At 37.6% G+C, this 23,317-nt stretch overlaps 2 protein-coding genes across 6 annotated transcripts in view; one reads left to right on the forward strand and one right to left on the reverse strand.

Annotated features, from left to right (window-relative positions):
• Positions 1 to 16,163, forward strand: part of SENP5 (SUMO specific peptidase 5) — a 49,118-nt gene extending 32,955 nt beyond the window's left edge. For 3 of the 4 annotated variants that reach the window (XM_044943046.2, XM_006054230.4, XM_044943050.2), the window contains 5 exons: positions 317 to 394; positions 7,328 to 7,465; positions 10,362 to 10,445; positions 11,841 to 11,891; positions 12,783 to 16,163. In XM_044943046.2, the coding sequence (XP_044798981.1) occupies positions 317 to 394; positions 7,328 to 7,465; positions 10,362 to 10,445; positions 11,841 to 11,891; positions 12,783 to 12,893 (462 nt within the window). In that variant the 3' untranslated portion in view covers positions 12,894 to 16,163. The remainder of the gene's footprint in view (positions 1 to 316; positions 395 to 7,327; positions 7,466 to 10,361; positions 10,446 to 11,840; positions 11,892 to 12,782) is intronic. The other variant, XM_044943051.2, reaches the window with a different exon arrangement.
• A 376-nt stretch (positions 16,164 to 16,539) lies between these two features.
• Positions 16,540 to 23,264, reverse strand: NCBP2 (nuclear cap binding protein subunit 2). Of its 2 annotated transcripts, none has more exons than XM_006054228.3 (4): positions 23,134 to 23,264; positions 20,878 to 21,059; positions 18,537 to 18,675; positions 16,540 to 17,995 (listed from the first exon to the last, which is right to left on the reverse strand). In XM_006054228.3, the coding sequence occupies exons 1-4, from the start codon at positions 23,209 to 23,211 to the stop codon at positions 17,924 to 17,926; spliced, it is 471 nt and encodes a 156-aa protein (XP_006054290.1). In that variant the 5' UTR covers positions 23,212 to 23,264; the 3' UTR covers positions 16,540 to 17,923. The 2 variants fall into 2 exon arrangements, with proteins under 2 accessions (XP_006054290.1, XP_044799178.1); XM_044943243.1 differs by lacking the exon at positions 23,134 to 23,264 and adding an exon at positions 22,456 to 22,744.
• Between the last annotated feature and the right edge of the window lie 53 nt (positions 23,265 to 23,317).

A 23,317-nucleotide genomic window follows, 5' to 3' on the forward strand; every position in this document is an offset into this window, starting at 1 on the left:
TGTTACCTTATTCTTTCAACTTTATCACCTGATTTGGCAAGATGTATCAGATTGTTTCTTTACTTGATTGGATTCAGGTCATCTGTTTATGTCCGCAGTCCAGTTCTGATAAGAGACCACATCTGTAAGGTCATTCTAATGAAAATTTGAAATAGTCTTCTGTGAACTGCTGTAATGTATGTTTTTGTCATTATTTTTAAGAAAAAAGTTTTCCTCATTTTTCGGTCTGTCTTACATTCAGGGATTTTTAAATTTCCCTTTGAAGTCCTGACACAGCCTATATAATCTTGAGTGCTTGTATTTGATGTCTTTCTAGGTTCACTTCTTCAACAGCTTTTTTCACAGACAGCTGGTTACCAAAGGATATAATGGAGTAAAAAGATGGACTAAAAAGGTATTTGCTTTATTTCTTTTTTATTCTAAATTTGAAGTGCAGATGAAGCTGTCTTTACTGCCAGTATGATATATAGTAGAAACAGGCCCATTAACTTAAAGTTGCTTTTTATTATTTCTTTTAAATCTTTTTGTTTGAAGGACAAGACACTAGTAAAATTTCTGAATCTATCCAGTTGATTGGAATCTGCTAGAACAGAAAGCACTGGATTGGAAGTTAAAGGTTCTGACACTGTTATTAGCTGGCTGTCCAACTTAGATAAGGTTAATTTGGGCTTCAGATTGCTTATTTATAAAAACAAAATGATAAAGCAATCCCTAAGGTTCTTTCCAACCTTAATTTCTCTCTTTATTCATTGACTGTGTCAGAAACATTATTTTAAAAGCCTATTTATGTTCTATTTTTGATATTAAGTCTTAGGTAATTATGGGTGTAAATTATTTTTGCAAAGTACAAACAGCTGATTGAACATTGCTAGGTAGGTTTTTTGTACAAGGCATCATCAGTAGTGCTATTATGCTGGTAGAAGCATGGGAGAAGAAAGAATAGCCGGAACACAGAGACCAAAGAAGGGAGTGTCATGAAGTGAATCTGATTCAGAGATGCAGGGCCTTGTGGTCTACATTTTAAATTTTATCCTAAATGTGTAAGAATCTATTGAAGGGTTTTAGGTGATGACATCCAATTTGTATTTTGCTCTAAGTGGCACTGAAGATGGATGAATGTGGGAGCAAAGTTGATGTGAGTAGGAGGCCACTGCAGATTAAGTGTACTTTAAATTACAATAGTAGAAGAGATGGGAGTTGTACACAAATACGAGTGTGACCTAGGAAGTAAATTAACAGGGGGGCTGGTGCACTGGGACGACCCAGAGGGATGGTATGGTGAGGGAGGAGGGTTCAGGATGGGGAACACATGTATACCTGTGGTGGATTCATTTCGATATTTGGCAAAACCAATACAATATTGTAAAGTTTAAAAATAAAATAAAATTTTAAAAAATAGTAATAAATTAACAGGACTTGGTGATGAGTAGGTTATGAGGGATGAAGAAGAGGAATTGTGAAAGATGACTTCCGAGCATGTAACTTGTGCCACTAGATGGGCTGTGGTGGTGTCTATATTAGAAAAATTGAGAACAGCTAATTAGTAGGGGATTGGTCAACTGAAAAATATATGTTCGAGATTTCCTTGGTGATCCAGTGGCTAAGACTCTGGGCTCCCAATGCAGGGTCCTGGGTTTGATCCCTGTCAGGGAACTAGATCCATCCCACATGCTCCAACAGAGATTGCAAGTGCCACAATTAAGACCTGGTGCAGCCAAATAAATAAAAAAAAGTAAATATAAAATATATATAAATAAAGATATGTATATACATCCATATAATAGGATGCTACTTAACCAGGAGAAGTTACATAGCTGAGGAAAGATGATCATGTGTAGTATGGAGTAGAGAAAGGTTAGACAGGTATATCTTGAAGGTATTGGTTTGGTTCCAGACCACGGCAATAAAGTGAATATTGCAAAGAAGTGCGTCACCAGATTTTTTTGTTTTCCCAGTGCATATAAAAGTTGTTTACACAATAGTCCCTTATGTTTGCAACAGTATTATGTATAAAAAAAATAATGTGCATACCTTATTTAAAAGTACCTTTTTGCTAAAAAAAAAAAAAAAAAAATGCTAACCATCCCCTGAGCCTGAGTGAGTTAGAGCAGTAATATCAAAGATCACTGATCATGAATAACTATAACGAATATAATAACAATGAAAAAATTTGAAATATTGCAAGAATTACCAGAATGTGGCAAAGAGACATGAAGTAAACAAATGTTGGAAAAATGGTGCCAATAGGCTTTATCTATGCAGGGTTGCCATAAATCTTTAATTTATAAAATATACAATATCTGCACAGTACAGTAAAACAAGGTATGTTTTGTAAATAGCATGGAAAATTTTCTGAGTAATAAATGACATGAAATTGAAGGAATAAAGCCAAGTATAATTCAGTGTCATTTCATTAAATAGAATAAATTAAATTGTTCCATCTCTTGGACCCTCTCAGATTGGATTAAATCAGAAAATCCAACTATATGTATGTATAAGAAACAAACATAAAATAATATGAAAAAGCTTGAAAGTAAAGTGACAGGTACTAGGCAAATGCAAACCAAAAAAGAAAGGAGTGGCAGTGGCAAGCAAAAAGGAGGAACAGCAGTATTAACAGCAGATGAGGTAGAATTTAGGGTAAAAAGTACACTGTGATAAAATTTTAGTACACAGGAGATATAACAGTGATTACAAAAACAAGGAGACTTTGGTAAACAGTGATATTGAGAGACCTCTTTCATAGTTGGACAAATCTAGCAGATACAAAATAAGATCATATATAAAAAATACAACCAGTGTTTTTGGTTTAATAGATTTATACTAGATCTTTATACCCTCAAAAAAGAGAATATACATTTATTCTTATATCCAAGAAACATTTGTAAAAATTGATCATGTACTTGGCCAAAATTATTACATATACTATTCCTTAACCACAGTTCAATCAAATTAAAAATAAATAATAAAAGGTCTAAAAAAATCTTTAAAATTTTCACACATATACACATTACTTGATACAACCCTTGGGTCTAAAAGAAAATAGATTATACAGTAAAGGACAGAAAAGGGAACACAATCTTAGCAGCCACTATGGAATAAAATGAAATCTCTTTTGAGAAAAAAAATAATAGTCATAAATGCCATTATTATTAAAGAAAAAAGGAAAAATAGAAGAATTAAGTACTTACTAAGTTTGATTACATTAAGAAAAATTATGGAGCAACCAAGAATTTGGAATGCAACAAATAGTGAAACAATGAAAGTACAAAGAAAATCCACAGCAGAATTTTAAAAAATTTATCTCAAAGCACCAGAGTCCATTCTGTGTGTACAACTTAAAACTCTGATGATATAAAAGAAAAATGAATTAATTCAACTGTATAAAAAGATAAACAGTAAACTGGGAAAAACATTTGATATTTATGTCAAATATTTGATATCAAATATATATTTATATCAAATATCAAAGAACTATTTTTTAAATATATAAGTGCTTCTACATATCAGTAAGAAAACAACCTCACCAACTCAACAGAAAAATGAGTGAATGATACGAATGAAAAGTATTGTAAAGAAGTCCTTGAGTTCTGGATATAAGTCTTCTGTCAAATCTATATTTTTTATTGTTTTGTCTCAGTCTCTAACTTTTCTTCTTATTTCTTTAATATGCGTTTTGATGAATAGAGACTTTTATTTTTATGAAATCTAATTTACCATACTCTTTTCTTTTATAGTCTTGCTTTCTATATCTGGTTTAAGAAATATTTGCCTCATATATTTTCTTCTAACAGCTTTATAGTTTTAGGTTTTACATTTACATCTCTGGTGCATCTCAGTTTTTGTGTAATCATAAGGTAGGGATCAAGGTTTTTCTTCCCCTTCCATATGGTTGGATGGCATCACCGACTCAATGGACATGGGTTTGGGTGGACTGCGGGAGTTGGTGATGGACAGGGAGGCCTGGCATGCTGCAGACGTGGCTGAACTGAACTGATACATATCCAGTTGTTTCAGTGGCATTTCCTGAAAAGACTTCTCTTTCCCATTTTAATTGCTTTGGCATCTTTGTAGAAAGTTAACTGACCATATATGTGTGGATCTATTTCTGGACTTTATGTTCTTTTGCACTGACCTCTTTGTTCTTACGCTAATACCACACTGTCTTGATCACTGTCTTTACAGTTTGTCTTAAAATCAGTGTAAATGGCCATGTTTAGCCTTCTTTTTCAGATAGCTTTGGCAATTCTAGGTCCTTTCGCATTCTAATAGAAATTTCAGAATCAGTTTGTCAATCTCTACTTTTAAAAAACTTGCTGGGTTATGATTGGGATTGTGTTTAATCTGTACTTTCATTTGGAGACAATGGAGGCCTTAACAGTATTGTCTTTCAGTCTATAAACATGCTATATTTTCCATTTATTTGGATCTTTAATTTTTTTCAGCAATATTTTTTAAATCTTAGTGTACAGATCTTGCACCTAAATGTATCATAGGTATTTCATATTTCTGAAACTGCTATAAACAGAATTTTTAAAATGTTATTTTTCAGTTATTTGCAGTTAGTATAGAGAAGTACAGTTGATTTCTCTATATTGACCTTGTATCCTGTGACTTGTCAAACTCACTGATTCTAGATTTTTGTAGATTCTACGAGATTTTCATAAACGATTATGTCAACAGGTAGTGACTGTTTTATTTCTTCCTTTCCAAACTGTATGCCATCTTTTTCTTGCTTGATTGCACTGGCTAGGACTTCAGTACATTGTTGAATAAAAGTAATGAGGGCAGACACCTTTGCCTTGTTCTTAGGAGGAAAGAATTCAGTTTTTCACTATGATGTCATTTGTAGGGTTTTTATAGATACTCTTTATCAAGTTAAGGCGGAGAAGGCAATGGCACCCCACTCCAGTACTCCTGCCTGGAAAATCCCATGGACAGAGGAGCCTGGTTGGCTGCATTCCATGGGGTCGCTAAGAGTCGGATACGACTGAGCGACTTCACTTTCACTTTTCACTTTCATGCATTGGAGAAGGAAAGGGCAACCCACTCCAGTGTTCTTGCCTGGAGAATCCCAGGGACGGGGGAGCCTGGTGGGCTGCCGTCTATGGGGTCTCACAGAGTCAGACACGACTGAAGTGACTTAGCAGCAGCATCAAGTTAAGGAAGAGACCTCCTATTTGTGGTTTGCTGACAGCTTTTAATCATAGATGTTAAGTTTTATCAAATGCTTTCCCTGTATCTAAGAGATGGTGCTATGTTTTTTCATCTTTATCCCATTAATGGGATTCAGACTGAAGGAGCAGCACCTAATCTTGAGACATGTCAGTCTTAGAGCCACATGATGGTTCTTGAAGCTTCAGCTTTGTCATGACATAAATTCACTTCTCTTAACCATGCATAGGTTAAAGCAAAGCATGTAACTACATTTCTCCCCCTGGGAGGGTCAGAGAAGCCACATGGCAGTAGGTAGTTCTTCTATATAATCCTCCTACAGTGAACTGAAAGTGTTAGTTGCTCAGCCATGTCTGTGTCTGACTCTTTGCAACCCCATGGACTGTAGCCTTCCAGGCTCCTCTGTCCACGGGATTCTCTGGCAAGAATACTGGAGTGGGTTGCCATTCCCTTCTCTAGGGTGTCTTCCTGAACCAGGGATCGAATCTGGATCTCCTGCACTGTAGGCAGATTCTTTACCTTTTGAGCCTCCCTCTTATAGGGAGGACAACAAATAATTGATATCAATAATATATCCACACATATCATTCTTAATTGTATGTAATAAGGTTGTGTGTGTGTGTGTGAAAATTAATACATTAAAGAAGAAAAAGATCTGGAAAGATGTAAACTGAAGTGTATCTTTTTATCTGTACTTTGTAATTTTTAAAACTGCTTTATAATTAAGTTTCTTTTTAAGAAAAATGTAAATTTGGTCTCATTTAATACTGTATTTTAAATATGATTGTTTTAGATACTCAGAATTTTTGAGCCAGAAAGGACCAGTTGTCTGTCCTGTTTAATATTTCCTGTCCACCTTACTTCCCAGATTTATGGATACAGAAACTTTGCAGAAGTGCTTTGTTCCAAGGTCATGTAAACTAGTGGAAGATTCTTCTAGAGCAGGACATTATCTGAATATCAGAAAGCAAAGAAGGCTTGAGAAATAGTTGCTAAGAATCTAGTTTAAAATAGTCTTGTAATTGTTTTAATTCAAGGAATCACTCCAGTACTCTTGCCTGGAAAACCCCACTGACAGAGGAGCCTGGTAGGCTGCATGCAGTCCATGGGGTCGCAAAGAGTCGGACACGACTGAGCGACTTCACTTTCACTTTTCACTTTCATGCATTGGAGAAGGAAATGGCAACCCCCTCCAGTGTTCTTGCCTGGAGAATCCCAGGGACGGGGGAGCCTGGTGGGCTGCCGTCTATGGGGTCACACAGAGTCGGACACGACTGAAGTGACTTAGCAGCAGCAAGGAATCACTAAAACACTCTTAAAAACACCTGAAAAAAAAATCCATTCATCCTTCTATAAAATGTCTAATGAATACCTACTTCTTTATCATCCAGTCCACAACTAGGATTTTAAGTGGTATAGTGAATGCTTCTAGATTTTAAAGCACATATATTAGGATATGAAGCGTGAATTGGGATATAAAGGACATATAAATAATTATCAAGGATATTTTTCTCAATTTCGACAACTGAGAGATCCAAGGTAGTGATGATGATAACAGCTAAGATTTATTGGCTACATATAATGGTTAAGCATACTTAGTGCACTTTACATGTATTGGCACTCTCAACAACTTCATAAAGTGGATACTATTGTTATCTGTAGTTTATAATTGAGGAAATCAAGCCACAAAGAATCTATGCAAATTACCAAAGTCTTCTGACCACAGAGCTACAATTTGAACTTGACCAGACTTACTATACTGAATCTCTAGAAGAAGGCTAAAAGAAGGTTATGCTGTTTTCTAATACCACAATTCCTTCCTAGATAGGAATTGATTCTAGGTCAAATGTGTATATAAGAAAATTATTTAAGCTTAAAAATGTTAAATCATGTTAGATAGTTAATAAGCACAGATTAGCAGGTTAAGTGGAAAACAGTGCTTTCTGTACCTTCAGTTTCCTTATTGTTGTGTATTTTAGCTTACTAGTTATAAACATGGGCTTTAGATTAAGATCTGGCTTCAAATTCTGGCTTCACTTCCTAGATTTATGACCTTGGGCAGGTGAAGGGTTAGTAAATGGAAACTGCTGTTTCTTGTTGGTTTGGAAAGCCCATGGTGATGGCTCCATTTCTTTTCTTTTTTTTTGATCAGGTGGATTTATTTAAAAAGAGTCTTCTGTTGATCCCTATTCACCTGGAGGTCCACTGGTCTCTCATTACTGTGACACTCTCTAATCGGATTATTTCATTTTATGATTCCCAAGGCATTCATTTTAAGTTTTGTGTAGAGGTAAGTTAATATACTCCCCCACTCCTTTTTTCCTATTCATTTTGTCATTGACCAAATGGTATCTCAGCTCTAGGATAGAACAGCAGAAGTCAGTACCACAGGTGATCAGTTCCTGTCATGTCATGTCAATATGTTGGCAGAGAAATGGACTATAAGAGGAACCTCCAGATGGGAAGAGGTAGCAGTCCAGGATCTGGATCCCTGTCTGAGATACCTGCCCTATTTGGATTTCATCAGATTTTTTTTCAGTCATTCCCTTTAAACTACATTTTGAATATGGATAGAAATCATTTTCTGGGACTTCCCTGGTGGTCCAGCAGTTAAGACTGCATGCTTCCACTGCAAGGGGCACAGGTTTGATCCCTTAGGGAACTAAGATCCTGCATGCTGCGAGGTGCAGCCAAAAAAAAAAAAAAAAAAACGGAAATCATTTTCTTGGTTTCTCCTAGAGCTAAAATTGGTTTGTATCTTCAAAATAACTTCTGTAGAATGAATCATAGCCAAGAGAATCAGCTGGCAAAATATTAGAGTTCAACTAATAAGAGTTCAACAAGATGGCAGGATACAAAGCAAGAAAAATCAGTATGTTTCCTGATTTTCCTGCACTAGCAAGAGCTAGTTAGAAAATGTAAACAGATTTCATTTTTAAAAGCAAAAAGAGGTGAATTACCCAGGAATATACCCTAACAAAAAAGGGGACATTCTTTGAGATGAAAACTCTAATGTATATAAAGGAAATCTGAATAGATGGAAAGATAGGCACACACAATATTAGGAGATTAATTCTCCCTGAACTAATATAAACCAATTTTTGTCCTAATCAGTTTCTCAGAAGGATTTTCAATGAAACCTGATAAATTCATCCTAGAATTTATATTGCAGAATTCATGTCATGACAGCTAAAATAGTTTTGAAGTAGAAAAAAACTGAAGGAAGGAATACTTGGTCTACTAGTTGTCAAACCATATCACAAAGTTTTAATAATTAAAACTTTTAATTATATTGGTTAGGAGTAGACAAGTAGATTGGTGGAACAACATGGAGAATCTAGGAATAACTCATGTTTATGTGGGAACTTAGTATATGATAAAGTTGAGGAAGGACAAGCTATTTGATGTACGCCTTGGGAAAGTTAGCTATTTGGAAAAGTAAAATACAAATTCTGTTTCATACTATTCATATATAAGAAAAACAAATTCCAGATGGAATAATGATCTAAATATAAAACATAAAACTATGAAAGTTAGACTAAAATATAGATGTTATATTCTCAGAATATGAAAAGCCTTCTTATCCAGAACCAAAAAAGCAACACTATATCATAATTTGAAATTTACCTGTCACAGTTAAAAGGGATTGACTTGGAGAAAATGTTACTGACATATATAACAGTCACTTTCTAGAATATTAAAAGAACTACAAATGAGTAAAAAAAGATCTAAGAAATGGACAAAGGATAAAATAAGTAATTTTTAGGGAAAATGCCAGTAGCTGTTAAACCCATGGAGAGATGCTCACCAGAAAATGGGAAATGTGTTGCAGTCAGTGAAGTTGCAAAGAGTCAGTCACGACCTAGTGAATGTACAACAACAAATTAAATTGCCTCAGGGTTCCATTTTTTTGCCTATTATGTTAGGAAAAGTTTGATGGTACTAAAATGGGTGTAAGGAAATAGGCATTCTCATATTTTCTGGTGGAGTGTATAAATTAATACAGCCATTTGGGGAATAACTGCAGTTCTAGTTGCTTCTAAGTGCCTTTTAAGTAAAAAAGATGCATATCCTATTACAAACTAGTTCTGTTTCTTGGTATATACTCCATAGAAGTGCTTGTGTATGCACACAAGAATGGGGCACACACCAGGGTGTTCATTGCAGCATTATTGATAATAGTGAAAAATCAAAATGAACTAAACTTAGCTCTACCAACAGAATAGCTAAATAGATACACTGTTATATATTCACAATATTAAACAGACCATAGCAGTTTCAGAATATAGTACTGGGTTGGCCAAAAAGTTCACTTGGATTTTTCCATACCATCTTACAGAAATACCTAACTTTTTGGCCAACCCAACAGATCTTTGCGTCTTAACACGGAAAGATTTACAAGACCTACTGAGTTTGAAAAGGCAAGTTGCAGAATGATACAATATATGGGGAAAAAAATACGAATATAGACATACACTTGTGTACATATACATGTACATACACATTTCTCCTCCTCCTTCAGAGGGTTAATTTAATTCATGTAACCTCTGACTTCACTCTTACAAAAAGATAGGCAGAGAAAGATATGCACAAAGAGGTGGAGGGCGTAGGGGAAAAGTATAAACTCCAATAGGCTTTGTCTTGGGAGAGATTTCAGCATTGGACTTGACTGTATTTAGTATCCAGGATGAGTTTAAATAATATAACTTTCTAGAAACTGAGTGATACTTTTACCTGCAGCCCTCATAAATATGGAATATATCTAAGGCTAGAATGTTTAAATTTAGTTTCAGTTATTAATGATTTCTGCCATGGATTCCTTCTCTCTGTTAAGCATTGGCAGTAATTAAGACATTCTTTTTGTTTTGCCAGTATTTCATTTTAAGTTTCAAATTCACCAAGCTGACTTATTCCTGGAAAAGGTTGACCATCTTATTAAAAAGATCTAATTAAAACATATACCAGTGTCCACAGTCTTGAGTGCATATAGTATAGAAGGTCTGAGTCCTTCAGTCTATAAAGTGAAAAAGGTCTGAAGTCAAGTTCCAGCTCTAAACTCTTTAATGCAATCTCTGCCCAGTGGTGGGGCCACAGCCTCCTCTTTTGCTTCTATCTGCTGTGGGCAGGTTCCATTTTTCACCAACTGATGGAACACAGCATCTGTGTTGTGGTTTCTTTTTAACCAGAATATAAGAAAGTATTTGCTGACTGAAGCCAGAGAAAAAAATAGACCTGAATTTCTTCAGGGTTGGCAGACTGCTGTTACAAAGGTAAGTAAGTGATAAAAAATGAAAACCCAGGCATGTCAAGGGGCTGAAATTATCTGAGGGGTGGGTGTTTTTAAAAGCATATGAAGACTGATCATGAAGATAACCAAAGGAGAGTCTGGAGGCTGCAGGGAGGCAGCTCAGAATAAACCTCAGTTCAGTATTCATCATCTGGCTGCCCAGTTTCCCGCTGCTTGCTGGAGCAAGTAAATTCAGTCATTTCATCCCTGGGGCAGCTTCTGATGATATAGTTGCTCTGTTGAAAAAAAAAAAACATCTGCTTCTTGCCTCATGGCTCTTATTTCCAGATGATTCATATAGACCCAGAGAAATACTGACATGACTATTTTGGATTCACCAAGGGAGCAAGTGCACTGGGCTGCTTTCCAGGCATTTGGGGAAGACAAGTAGCTTGAGAGCTTCAGTTCTGAACACAGTCTAGAAGCAGCACTATGTTTAGCCGTAGACAGTAAAGCTGTGTATGGGGCAGAGTAAGCAGACCTACCCTCTTAACTCTGTCACAGATACCAGGGTCTTGCATTTTATGGGGCACTGCTTTGTTTTCCAGGTGTTTTTATATGTATGATCTCATTTGATCCTTATAATCTGAGGTAGGCAAGTCACTTAGGAGCAAGAAGCATCTCTGACCTTCCCCAAAGTTCATCAAAACCATTGACCATTAGGTCCTTGAACTCAGGTCTATTTGGATCAATGACACAATGTTAAAGAAGCAGAGTCTTAAAATAAACCTTTAACTCAAACCAAAGGGACAAGGTTTATGCATTTATCCTTGAACTAAATGCTAACTTTTAAACTTACATTTTGTGTTTTAAATACCCTAGTTTATTAGTTGAAAGCAGAATTGCTCTGGTGAATATTCTGAACTTACCCAACAGTATATCCAGGTGTTCCCCTAAATTTAATCAGGATCTTTCAACACTTCAGGCAGAATATAGTAACCAGTTCTTTGGAAAACATTCTGTTTACCTTTACAGTGTCTTTAAAAGAATAGGACAGAGTTGTGAAATACAAGATGAAGAGTGAAGACTGCCAAACAGCATTTAGTACTAAGTATTCAGAGTCCAGGTCTGCGTTCTCTGAGTCACGATTCCATTTTGATTCCATTGTCAGTGAACTGATAGCAAAAATGATTATCCATGGAAGTTTTAAAATAGGATTTTTGACTTCCCATTTCTCATGTTTAGGCAAACATGTTTCTCATGTTTAAGTTACTGATTGATAGCTCTTTTCATGCGACCAGGTGCCTCCATAAACTCAAAACACTTTGTAAACCAGAGGTATATACCAGCTGTCTTGGATACAAGTTTCCTGCAGCTTTTCTTATCTGACAGGGAACACTTGATTTTGTTTTAATAATTGTTTTGTTTTTCCCCTTAGTGTATTCCACAACAGAAAAATGATAGTGACTGTGGAGTATTTGTGCTCCAGGTAAAGAATTTTTTTTTTTTTTTTTTTTTTTTTTTTTTTTACAATTTGTAAACGTTGGGTTTAGAGAAAAGAAGGGGTATCCCTCTGATGTGTTACCTGTACTATGTACAGGTAACAGAACACTTTTCCTCCCAAACCTATGTCATTGAAAAGCAGTAGTTCTTGCGTTTTCATATATTATCATTAGGAAGAACCACCTTCTAAGGCTGAGGATAAATGGTATCACCCGTGTATTATCAGAGGTTATTGGCAAGTCACATTGGAGACTGACCTGAATTGGTCCTGTCATACACTCTTGGCATTTGTAGAATTAACTATATTTTTTTAACCACTGGCAAGTAGTCTTTTACCACAGAGTAAAAACTAACTAGATTTTAAATAAGGGCCACATTCAGACATGTGCTTTCTCATGCTGCAGGTTCCCTTAGGTTTCAAAGAGCTATTGAAAAAGTTATTATATTTATGAAGGAAATCATAGTTTATAATCCATGATTTACAGATTTCCAAAGATCTTGGAAGATGGGCTCACTCATACGACTCATGAATGTCTGAGAACTCAGGTTCTCACTTAAAGGCCATATTAGGTTTGACTGCATTCTCAGCATTCTCACCTTGAGAACTGGAGCCCCTTTGGCAGTTTTGCTTTTCACAGTATTGAGTGGGGAGGGAGGGAGTATCCCAAGCCATATACTTACCTGAAAATCTGACTGTAATTTGGAGGTAACTTTTTTTTTGGAGGTAAATGTTTTAAAACAGTATGTTTTACAAGTCTAAACCAACTTTAACATTTGCCTTAGACCCTATTCTGTTAAGTCTGCATCTGGTAAAATGATGCGTTGGGCTGGTACTTAACTCCACATGCCATTTAAGTGTTTTTTGGGACCTTTCCAGTACTGCAAGTGCCTCGCCTTAGAGCAGCCTTTCCAGTTTTCCCAAGAAGACATGCCCCGAGTGCGAAAGAGGATTTACAAGGAGCTGTGTGAGTGCCGGCTCATGGACTGAATCAGCAGGGACTCTGGGAAGTCTGACCAAGTTGGAGCAGGTGGTTTGTTACTTGAATCTCCACTTATTTGAATTTTTACAGGTATTTCCGATCAGTGGTGTTGGGCCACTATTGTTACCTCAAGTTTATTTTCTGCCCGTAACTCATTTCTCTAGTGACCATGTACTATTTTTTTAATGTTCAGTTTGGTTTCATTTTTAATTTTATGGATTCTGTGTGTGTCCCCCCCATATTTAATATTTATTATCCAAACGCATGCATATAGACAGAGCATGCAGTGCAGAGTATTAAAAAAAAAAAAGCCTAGTAGATTTGGTGCAGCTTTTGAAACTTAGTTAGACGTGAACTGAATACAGGTTTAAATTTTAATTCCAGAACCTAAAAATGCAGGATGTTTTTGATAGAACATAACTCTGAGAGTAGTAGATGTTCCCTGGGGCATAAAGGGTAGCTAGGAGGGGTTTTGACAGTCAGTCCTCTATTTTTACCAGCAGCACCTTTCACTGACTTCTCTCTTCAGTGAGTCCCATTCCTTTTAAAGGATGAAAAGGAAGTGGCCATAAACTGACTGGTATGTTGTTTATGGTGGCACACTTGTAAGCACAGTGCCTGCCTTGTGAAGAGTTAAGATATGAGACAACGAAAGTGACCTTGAGGGTCCAATTATCTTCACAAATGAGATTTCAGCCTTGGCTTTAAGATTTATAATAAATGCTTTAATCTTATATAAAGCTTTTGCTGGAACATTGAACTCCTTGGATTCTTCTAGTTTTGACCCATTAAAAAATCAGTATCTGTCAAACTAGTGGTCAAACAAATGAGAATCCAGCCCAAGAGTAATTTACAAGTTGTCACTTCCCCTGTATTGTTTCCCACTTGGAAGAAATTAAGATCTGCCAAATACCTATTTGAAGGGTATTTAAAATCTAAACATTCAAAACCAAAGACTAATTTTAGGTCTTTTGGACGTGGGTGGGGAAGAGAGAACAGAAAAGGTAATAAGGGAGACTTGATACTGAGGGGGTTACAGCAAATGTTATGAGTGTTTCCCCTCATTTCTCTAATGATCTCAGCAACATGCAGGGCTTATCTGCCTCTGCTTGACCATCCCTGAGACTCCAGCACAGGAGTCCTTTTTTTTTTTTTTTTTTGCTTCCATGAACCTCATCTTCTGGGGGAAAGCAGAAGTGGCCCTGTCCTTAGCCTTTGCTGCATTAGGATTAAAGCAATGGATCTTGCATCTTTAACAGAGTTTTGTGATAACTGGAAAGGAAAGGAGGAACAAGCAAATGGCAAAAGATACTTGGGTTAATGCCTCATTAGGTGTGCAGAAGGTAGGGCTGACTGCCAGCAGTTGAGGGTGGAGTCAGAACATGTTTACGTGCAGGGTTCCCTATCCCCAGACATTCCAAGCACCAACACCAGTGTTTACATTATAAACAGGCCAGCACTTTCCTACTCCCTCAGACTCAAAACTCCTTAGTATAAAACCAGGTCAGTATTTCTTCTTGTGCTTCATATCATTAGGAAGATTGAGATTAGAGGCACTTTGTGCTGCTACAGGTAGGGCTGCATCCGCATTGGAAAGGTGACAAAATGGGTTGGGTGTTTTCTTGAGGTTTTCAGGCATAATTATGCAAACGAGATTTTTCCAATCTGTATCCCAGACGTTTGCTTTTTTTTTTTTGGTAATTAGTAAGTAGGCTGTTAAAAATGTCTTATACTTTAGAGCGCCATAGTTCATATTTCATTGACAGAACCAGGCATGCAAGAGAGTTGTGTTCTGGCAAAAAATCTTAATGCCCCAAGCTCGAGTTGTCATTTCTTTCAGCCTAGAAATGGTCATTCTTAGCAGTGAGGCAGAGAGAACCTCCAGTGAACTGTCGCAAGTCACGGGTCTGTTTCATGTCCGGCTTAACAGAGCACCTTGAGCTACACTGTCGAGCATACTTTAGCTTAAATGTCAGATATTTTAAGTCTGGTTAAAATGTTTCTGTTATTCATAAGAAGCTTGTTTCAGTACACACAGTTGCTTCCCACCTGCCCTTCCTACCCCGTCTTGTGATTAGGTATAAACTTCTATTTAGCCCAAGTCCTCCATTAGGATGGCCTTTTTTCCTGATATTTGCAATAATGGTTTCCTTGCAACAGAAATTTCTGAAATATAGTCTGAGCTGTTGGTAGAAGAGACAGGCATTGTTTTGTTTTACTCTCACTAGCTTGGCACTGAATTGTCTAGGTGCCCACAAGGTGGGCAGACTTTATGCTTTGGGGGTTGAGGGCAGGCCTTACACAAACTAAAAGCTGCTTATGATGTGCCTTCAACAAGCTGCTCAGTCCTCTCCATCAGCAAACTTACCAGTCTGTAGTTGCTTTTATCCTTTTGTAAAATCTATAGCAATGAATGTAGATTTAGTTCAACTTTTAGTTCTCTCAAACTAAATGGCTCAGACGGTAAAGCATCTGTCTGCAATGCAGGAGACCCGGGTTTGATCCCTGGGTTAGGAAGATCCCCTGGAGAAGGAAACGTCAGCCCACTCCAGTACTCTTGCCTGGAAAATCCCATGGCCGGAGAAGCCTGGTCGGCTACTGTCCATGGGGTCGCAGAGTCAGGCACGACTGAGCGACTTCACTTTCACTTTTAGTTCTCTCAATCATAGAGAACCAATCTTCTCTTAAGAAAGGGAGAAGCAGCAGCTGCTTGCTGCCAGCAGTCCCCAAATCTTTTTTTGGGCTTTGCATTTTATTTTCTACGTATCATTGGATATAATTAACACTGGTCACCTTGAATTCATAGTTGGAACAAAGGAACAGACCTGAGACATCGCCAGCAGTAGCCTAAGTAGAGCTGCCCCCTTTCTCTGCAGTTGTGGTTTACTACTTCCTGGGTTAGAAGGAATAACTGCGAGCTTTGCATGGATCAGACCCTTCAGGCAAGAACCAGTGTGTTAATAGTGTGAATTAGATATACTGACTACCTGCTCTGCTTAATTGTTATGAAACTGAACTAATAAGCAGTTATAAAGCACATACTTTTTTATGTGCTAGGCTCTGCCTCCTGGCCTGTAGATAATTTAAGAAGACCTAGGGAATACCATCAGACATGCTAATTGTATTTGGGTGTTAACAAAAGCAGATCTAGACAAGCTGTCCACTTAAATGGTACCTTTTGGTCAGAAAAAATTTATTTAAAGATTGTGATGATGTAAAATTACTCAAACCTTCTAGCAAACATATTTTTTGAAAAATAAACTAAATGCCTTTATAAATGTGGTCTCTTGTGTTGGATAACGTACTGTTTGGTGAGTAGTAGTTTTTCCCAGTGGCATTCCAGTCATGACAAGGCTTATCTGCACGGGCTCGAAGCAGCTCACTGTCCAGTAGCAGCACTTTCTCCAGTAATGGGAATGTTCTGCATTTGCATCCACCACAAGAGCCATTACCACAGGTGGGTATCGAGCATCTGAAATGTTAATGTGACTGACGAACGGTTTTAATTAGCTGCATGTAGCAAGAACTACCATATTAGTAACTCTCAAATCTAAATGGACATGCAAATTCTGCACACTATTCAGATTCTTCCCCAAAATGTATTAATATTCCAGGGTAAGAGTGTTTCAGTGTCTCTTGGTGAGGAAAAACAGAGTAAGTTGGTCCAATTTTATTGAAATCTGTTACAGAAGACAATTCAAATATGAAATACTGTCTGTGGTTTTAAGGCCTAAAGAAATCTGAATGTTTTACTGCAAAATAATACAAAATACATTCATTCAAACTACTGTAAAAAAGAGTGTATGTCCTCATTAAATTACTTGCACATGTTTTCCTAAATACTTACAACTAATTTAGAGATATCCAAATAGCCAACTTAAATTTGAGAAAACACACTGTAACATGAAAGCTGTTCACATTGAGATACTCCAGCCCCAACTTCACAAACTCCTGGAAATTAGGAGATACTTTGTTGCTAGATGAAAAAAAACTCACTTAGGTCAGGGAGAATTGTACTAGACTAGCAGTTTAAAATGAGCAAGAATTCTTGTAACATTCGAGAAATTATCTCTTGCCTTACAAATGCAAAATAAATCCTCTAGACTCCCTTCTGGAAGTTGTAGAGACCATCAGCTGACTGTCCAGCCTCTGAAACAGCACAATTAGAGAAAAAACAAGACAGACTTCAATATAAGAACTGGCCAAAACATTTCCCGAGGGAAGCATTTCTGATTTTGCTAAGCCATTCTCTCAAACATCACAAAACACTCCATTCCCAAGATCAGTCTGAAAATGAAAAAAATCGATCTGAAGGCGCTCACACCTCACATTTTGAAAAATGTGTTTAGTAAATAAATACCCTTCAATACCTGTCCCTTATTTCCTGATACACAAAGCATGTAAAAGCAGGTGGTGTTCCCTGGGACTGTCCAAAGCTTACTTTTATACCAACTCTTTAGGAATTTCCATTAAGTTTTGCCTTTACAGATTAAAAATCAACAAAGAAAAAAAAATTCAGTTATCAAGCATCTGTTCCCCTAATTTAGAGCAAAGCTACATAACACAGCAAAAGTCCACGTATTAAACTTTATCTTGTGAAAACTTAAAATTTTAAAAATAGTAATTCCATGTCCCAAGGTAGACCATGAACCTACTTAGATACAAACATGGTAAGCACTTTAAAATTTTTTCCTGTCTTCTAAAAGAAGTGGGTTTTTGGCTGACAGGTCAACATTATACATCAAGTCTGTTGCTAAGGAAACAATTTTTGACCTAGTAATAGAAATCATTTTGGTAATCTGACACAAAACCAAGATTCTAAGATTTAATTCTACAGAATTAAAGGCATTCTTTTGGATTCTGTTCTTTAATAATTTTTAAGAGGAAAACCATGACAAGGCTTCCAGCTCAGTAGAGACATTGATTAAAGCTTGGTTTAAAAAAAAAACAACAAAAGGCAGGTTTGCAGACCTTGGGTAACACCTGTCAAATTCAACAGGCCAAAGGAGCAGGCTTTCAGGATGGGGCTCTCAACCACTCACTGGTTTTGGGCCAGTTTTCCATAGCCACCTCTTCCAGCATCATAGTCCTGACGGTATTCATCTCGTACCTTAATTGAAAAGAACATGTTACAGTACAGAGAAGATTAGTGTAACAAACATGCCTTCCAAAATATGTCAGACAAATAACTAAGCCTTTTCAGATGTCATAATGTAAACATTATAAGTGTAACATGATTTTGAGCAATTGATGATAAAGTTCAACTGCCCTGCAAAATTATTTTAATACTGCTTTTTTTTAAAAAACCAAACATCAGGCTTACACTCAGCATTCAAAGATAGCACATTCCAAAGAATATTTAAACTATATTGAAATAAAATGGAAAAGTTGTTTTAGTACATTCTGCTTTGCTCAACATTCCTGTAGAATATTCAGCCCCTTGCAGAAGTCCAGTAATGGTTGCTTGTAAAGATATACTATTTAATGGTATTTAAAAATATTAATAATGTATCAACCCCAATGGGTGGATTCACTTCAAGCCAAGGTTATAGGCACAGTTATTTTGAAAAGAGCAAATACAAGTTGACAAAACACTTATTTAGGACTGGCATCCCAGGCCAAGGCTGAGCACAGAAAACCTTCCTGCGTACCTGGCCCCCAGAACGCCCACGGCCATACTGCCTGCCCTCCTTAAAGCCTGCATCCCAGTCTGTACGAATGATCCGGTCATCCAGACGAGTTCCATTTATATACCGCATGGCATTTTCTGCATCTGCTCTTGAATAGTATCTTAATTATGATTATTAAGGAATTAGCATTTCTCCAGACATTTTTGTAAATAGAGGAAGAAACGTCTAAATGAAGCTGAGTTAAAGAGTACAAAAACTAATCCAACCAGATGGAGATCAAAGACATAATTTGGCTTGTATAGGCCTGTTGAGGTTGGTCCAGAAGCAGTCAAAAATGGTATCTTATCCTCAGCTACACTGATGGTTTTTTGGATAATCCTGTTAAATACACAATTCCACTGTCTCCAGATTTTGGTTTGCAAAATACAGATATGTTCTGTGCAGGTTTAAACCATGAACTGTTATCCAAGGAAATAACAGCATCATTCAGTTCCCTGAATATGAGGCTGTACATTCAAGAACAACCTTCAAAAGAGGTCACTGCATAAGACCTGCCATCACATTTCATTAGAAGGGAACACTCAAAAAGTATCACTCAGGTCAGTAGTTCTAAACCAGATCTACTAAATCTATCTTTGGGATGCTATTAAAAAATATATGTAAGTATATGATTATAACTGGGTCTAGGACATACTTATCTGGACCTTTCCCCTTGTCTTTAATTACACGGGTAGGGAAACACTTGCTGAAATTCCAGTGTCTACACAATGCCTAGCACACATGGGGATTCAGTAATTCTTTGTTGAATGAAATGAATGCTAAAGGGCAAACGGGGTCGGGGGGGATACTAACAATGAAAGGTAGCCTTTCTTTTGGGTATTTGTCATCTTGATTATTGATCTTTGACTTTCAAGGCAAATGCAAAAACACTCCAATTCTTAAACACTGATTAGTATCTAATATTTCCTTTGTCTTTTTTGTCCCCTGTGAATTATTTTACACTCTTGGCACCAGAGGTGAAAGCAAAACCTGGGTGCTCGTCCCCTGTGTCTGAAGGAGTAAAAGAAGCTTGCAGAGCCCGAAATCAGACACCAGAGTCAGAAGTGGGGAATAGGTTCAAACGTGGGGCTTCTGATTCAACCTGATAGGGAGTACATTTTGTCTTCTTTCCTTCTCAGGGCCTCCATTAGGCAACAGGAAAGAAACATATACCCAAGGAGTAGAAGAGGCCATCAGCAGATTAGAGATGCAAAAGCTAAAGATTAATAATGGGTGAAACAAAGTCACAGTAGGAAATACTCCTGAAAGGCTTAAAGGAGACAGTAAACCCAGGAACCTCTTAATTCCAAGTTGATTAAGTAGTAAGGCTGCAAATAGAGTTTAATTAAAGGTCTCTATGTGGGAAGAAGACCTATTAGAAGGAACACATTTAATTCCAGGCAAATAAAAAAGATAGGGTTGTGAACTAACTAACTGAAGGAACTATGGCATTGTCTTTAACATCAGCAAGCTAAAATCTTTTTTCATTCTAGCATTTAAGAAACCCAAACGTCCCAAAGGCAAGACAGCAACTTAAGAAGCTCTGCCTAGATCCACAAAGTCAGCCTTTTCCCCCAAGACACCAAGGGATCACCAGAAATTTAAGGAAATTTTACAGCATAAATACAACGGAAAGAAACAATTCAAGGTACAGAAAATTCAAATGACGTGGTGGACTAGGTCTGGAAATTTTCTCAAAATGACCAAAAAAAGAAAATAGCAGTTAAAAAACAAAATATGAAAGGGTAAATCCAGGTGGTCAAATTTATGGAGAGCTTCCAGGGAGAGAATGGTCACAAGTAAATATGGTTACGACGTATAGCATCAAGCTATATGCATCTACATGATACTATGTAGCTGTTATAAAAAGAGGTAACCTACACGTGCTAACATGGAACAATCTCTAGGTGAAAAAAAGTGCACACAGTATGCTACCACACATACATAGAATTACTTCTGGAAAGACACCAATGAGATTGATAACTAATGTCTCTGAACTTAGAATGAAAATGGGGCTTTTATTTTTCAATACACTCTTTGGACTTTCTGAAATACCATACGCATATACATTTTCAAAGATTTACTTAACCAACTATGAAAAAAGAATGGATTTCAGAACAGAATGTATATGTTACTAGCTGTCCCAGTGTAAACAGTATAGACATACTGGACAGAAAGCAGGAGAAGATGAAGGAATATGAGGAAGAGGTAAGTGCAGAGATGCTAATCAACAAGTGTCCTCACTCATCTTTCAAAACAGGCTATCAGCCGCTCTCGGCCCCACCTTCGGGCAACAGCTACATGAGACACACAGAAAGGATACTCCACAAAGCAGAACCCACATGCTGTCTTCTTCATTTTATCCAGGCCCATGATGATTTTCTTTATGTCACCACTTTTGCTGAAGAGCTCATAGATTTGTTCTTCTGTTGTATAAAAGGAAAGATTTCCAACATACAATGTACAGCTTTTCTTCAGTAATTTTTCCTGTTCTTCATTGTCACCCTAGAATTTCCGAGATAGGGAGCAAAATGGAGGGGAAAAAAGGCACAAAACAATATGAAGGGTATGCTCCAAGTTATATTTTTTAGTGAATTTAACATGGATACCATACAGAAGCAACAGGTAATATGTCCACCTCTAGGGAGAATCAAGGCACTGCAAGTCAGGTTTCTATGTATGGTCTCATTTAATTTATCATCATCAATCTACCTGAGGGAAGATGGTTAAGTAACTTGTCCAAGATCACACAACTAATCAGTAGTTGCAGTTGGTACCCAAGCCCAGTCTTATCCCTAATCCCCTATTTCCTTAAAAAGTTCACAGGACAAGAGTCATTCTACAATAAAAATAGGTTTTTCAGGACTTTGGAATGAGACGCTAAAGTTTATTACTGCCGTTACTGACTTGTTAAAATTATGGTCAAGAAGCATTTTCCTCTTTTTTTCTCACATGTTTAAGTCATGTCCCAACAAATAGCTTACAGTTTAAGACAACTAGTGTTAGAACTTATTTAAGGTATGGCATAATGTAGATACCATTCAGGAAATACTGTAGAAATTCTGTAAGACAGTATCTTACAGTAGTCTAAATAAAGCTATAGGCTTTAGACTGCAGATAGACAGTAAAAGTTTAATCCTTTCACTGTTGTAATCTTGCAGGATGCTTGAAATTCAACATGGCTATGATGTGGAACTTTCTAAAGTAATGAGCAATAGACGTGTAAAATAATGTCTGTGCATGTTTTTATTCATTCAGTTATGTCCAACTCTTTTCAACCCCATGGACTGCAGCTAACCAGGCTCCTCTGTCCATGGGATTCTCCAGAGGAGAATACTGGAGTGGGTTGCCATACCCTCCTCCAGCATATCTTCCCAACCCAGGGATTAAACCCCGGTCTCCTGTGTTGCAGAGAGATTCTTTACCAGCTGAGCTACCAGAGAAGCCCATAATCATGTCTGGTATATAGTAAACATTTAAAAAACTAAATGTTGAATAAACCTAAGATCTTTCTCAATTTTGCCTCAAATTTGTTTTCCTACCCTACAAACACATTTTAGACTTTCTCCACACCTACCCTCTTCTATACCTGATCCCTCCTTTCTCAATCTTCTGAATCTTCAACAGCCCCTCCCTTTCTTGTGCTGGATTAAGATTACTTATCACCATTGTCTGATCTGATCTGATCTGATTGTAAATCCCTACATTTACAGTTCCTCCGTTTACAACCCCATAATCTCTAGAGGATTATGAACTTTTAGGATGTGGAAAACTGTTTTCCCTCTCTAAGGTTTAGCAGATGCTTCCACAATAGCACTCAATACAAATTTACTAAATAACCAATAGTTAACGAGTGTCACCATCACTCCATCCCTGTCTTTGCTGATACTGAAGAACCCACCTTGAATATCTGCAGCCTCGGCCATTTCATACAATCTGCTATGACATGGGCCAAAAGAAAATTTCCCTCTTCGGAAACCCAGCAGTTCTCCGATTTTGACATCCAGACCCTTAACATGTTAGGTTCCCCTCCTCACATCGAGGGCTCCCTAAAGGTGGAGGCAGGGCTCAACTTTGTCTGCCACAAGGTACAAATCTTTTGTAGGGCCGTTTTACTAGCCTATGGAAAAGGGAAATGCCAAACGCAGTTTGGTAGATATAACTTAAAAACAAAAGTCCCGGTATCTGGATCAGGATGGCGCTTCCACATACTGCACGTATCAAAAAGACACCCTTTTTTGATAACTGCAGCAAAATCACAAAGTCACTTTCCCGCGACACCGCTCGTGAAAACGCAAGCCGCCACTACTACTGCCGCCCACCTGCAATGGCTGGGAAACAGAGCAGCTGCTAGGGCATGTGAAAGCCGGCCTCAAATTCCCTGCCTACGAGAGAAGGCGTGATGATACCCTGCCCTCCTGTCCTCCATCTCCCAGCATCCATTCCCCACCAGGCACCGAGGCTTCCCTTCGCATTTCGGGATACCAGAGAATGGGCGACAACACAATGAGACAAGAGCAAACCGAGGCTCAGCGTTCTAGCCCGAGGCTCCCCTTTCTCGCGACCCGGCTTCCCTCACCCGGAAGTGCTGGTCCCGGTACTGGCTCAGCTCGACGTAGGAGTCGCTGCGCAGCGCCTTCAGGAGGCCACCCGACATAGTGCAGAGAGGTGGCAGAGGACACCGCCACTCAACAGTATAACGAGGTAGCCCCAGCCGTGGCGGAACCGGAAACGCGCAGATACGGCTGCGGAAAGTCGAAATC

Source organism: Bubalus bubalis, chromosome 1 (genome assembly GCF_019923935.1).
Source record: "Bubalus bubalis isolate 160015118507 breed Murrah chromosome 1, NDDB_SH_1, whole genome shotgun sequence".
In the NCBI taxonomy this organism is placed as follows: domain Eukaryota; kingdom Metazoa; phylum Chordata; class Mammalia; order Artiodactyla; family Bovidae; genus Bubalus; species Bubalus bubalis.

Excerpts from the sequence above, each read along its gene's own strand:
- NCBP2 (XM_044943243.1), bottom strand. The coding sequence starts at position 22,572 with ATGTTAAGGGTCTGGATGTCAAAATCGGAGAACTGCTGGGTTTCCGAA. Across the intron at positions 21,060-22,455 it reads CGAGGCTGCAGATATTCAAG|GGTGACAATGAAGAACAGGA; the intron begins GTGGGTTCTTCA and ends CGGAAATTCTAG. Across the intron at positions 18,676-20,877 it reads TGTGGGTTCTGCTTTGTGGA|ATACTATTCAAGAGCAGATG; the intron begins GTATCCTTTCTG and ends ATCATAATTAAG.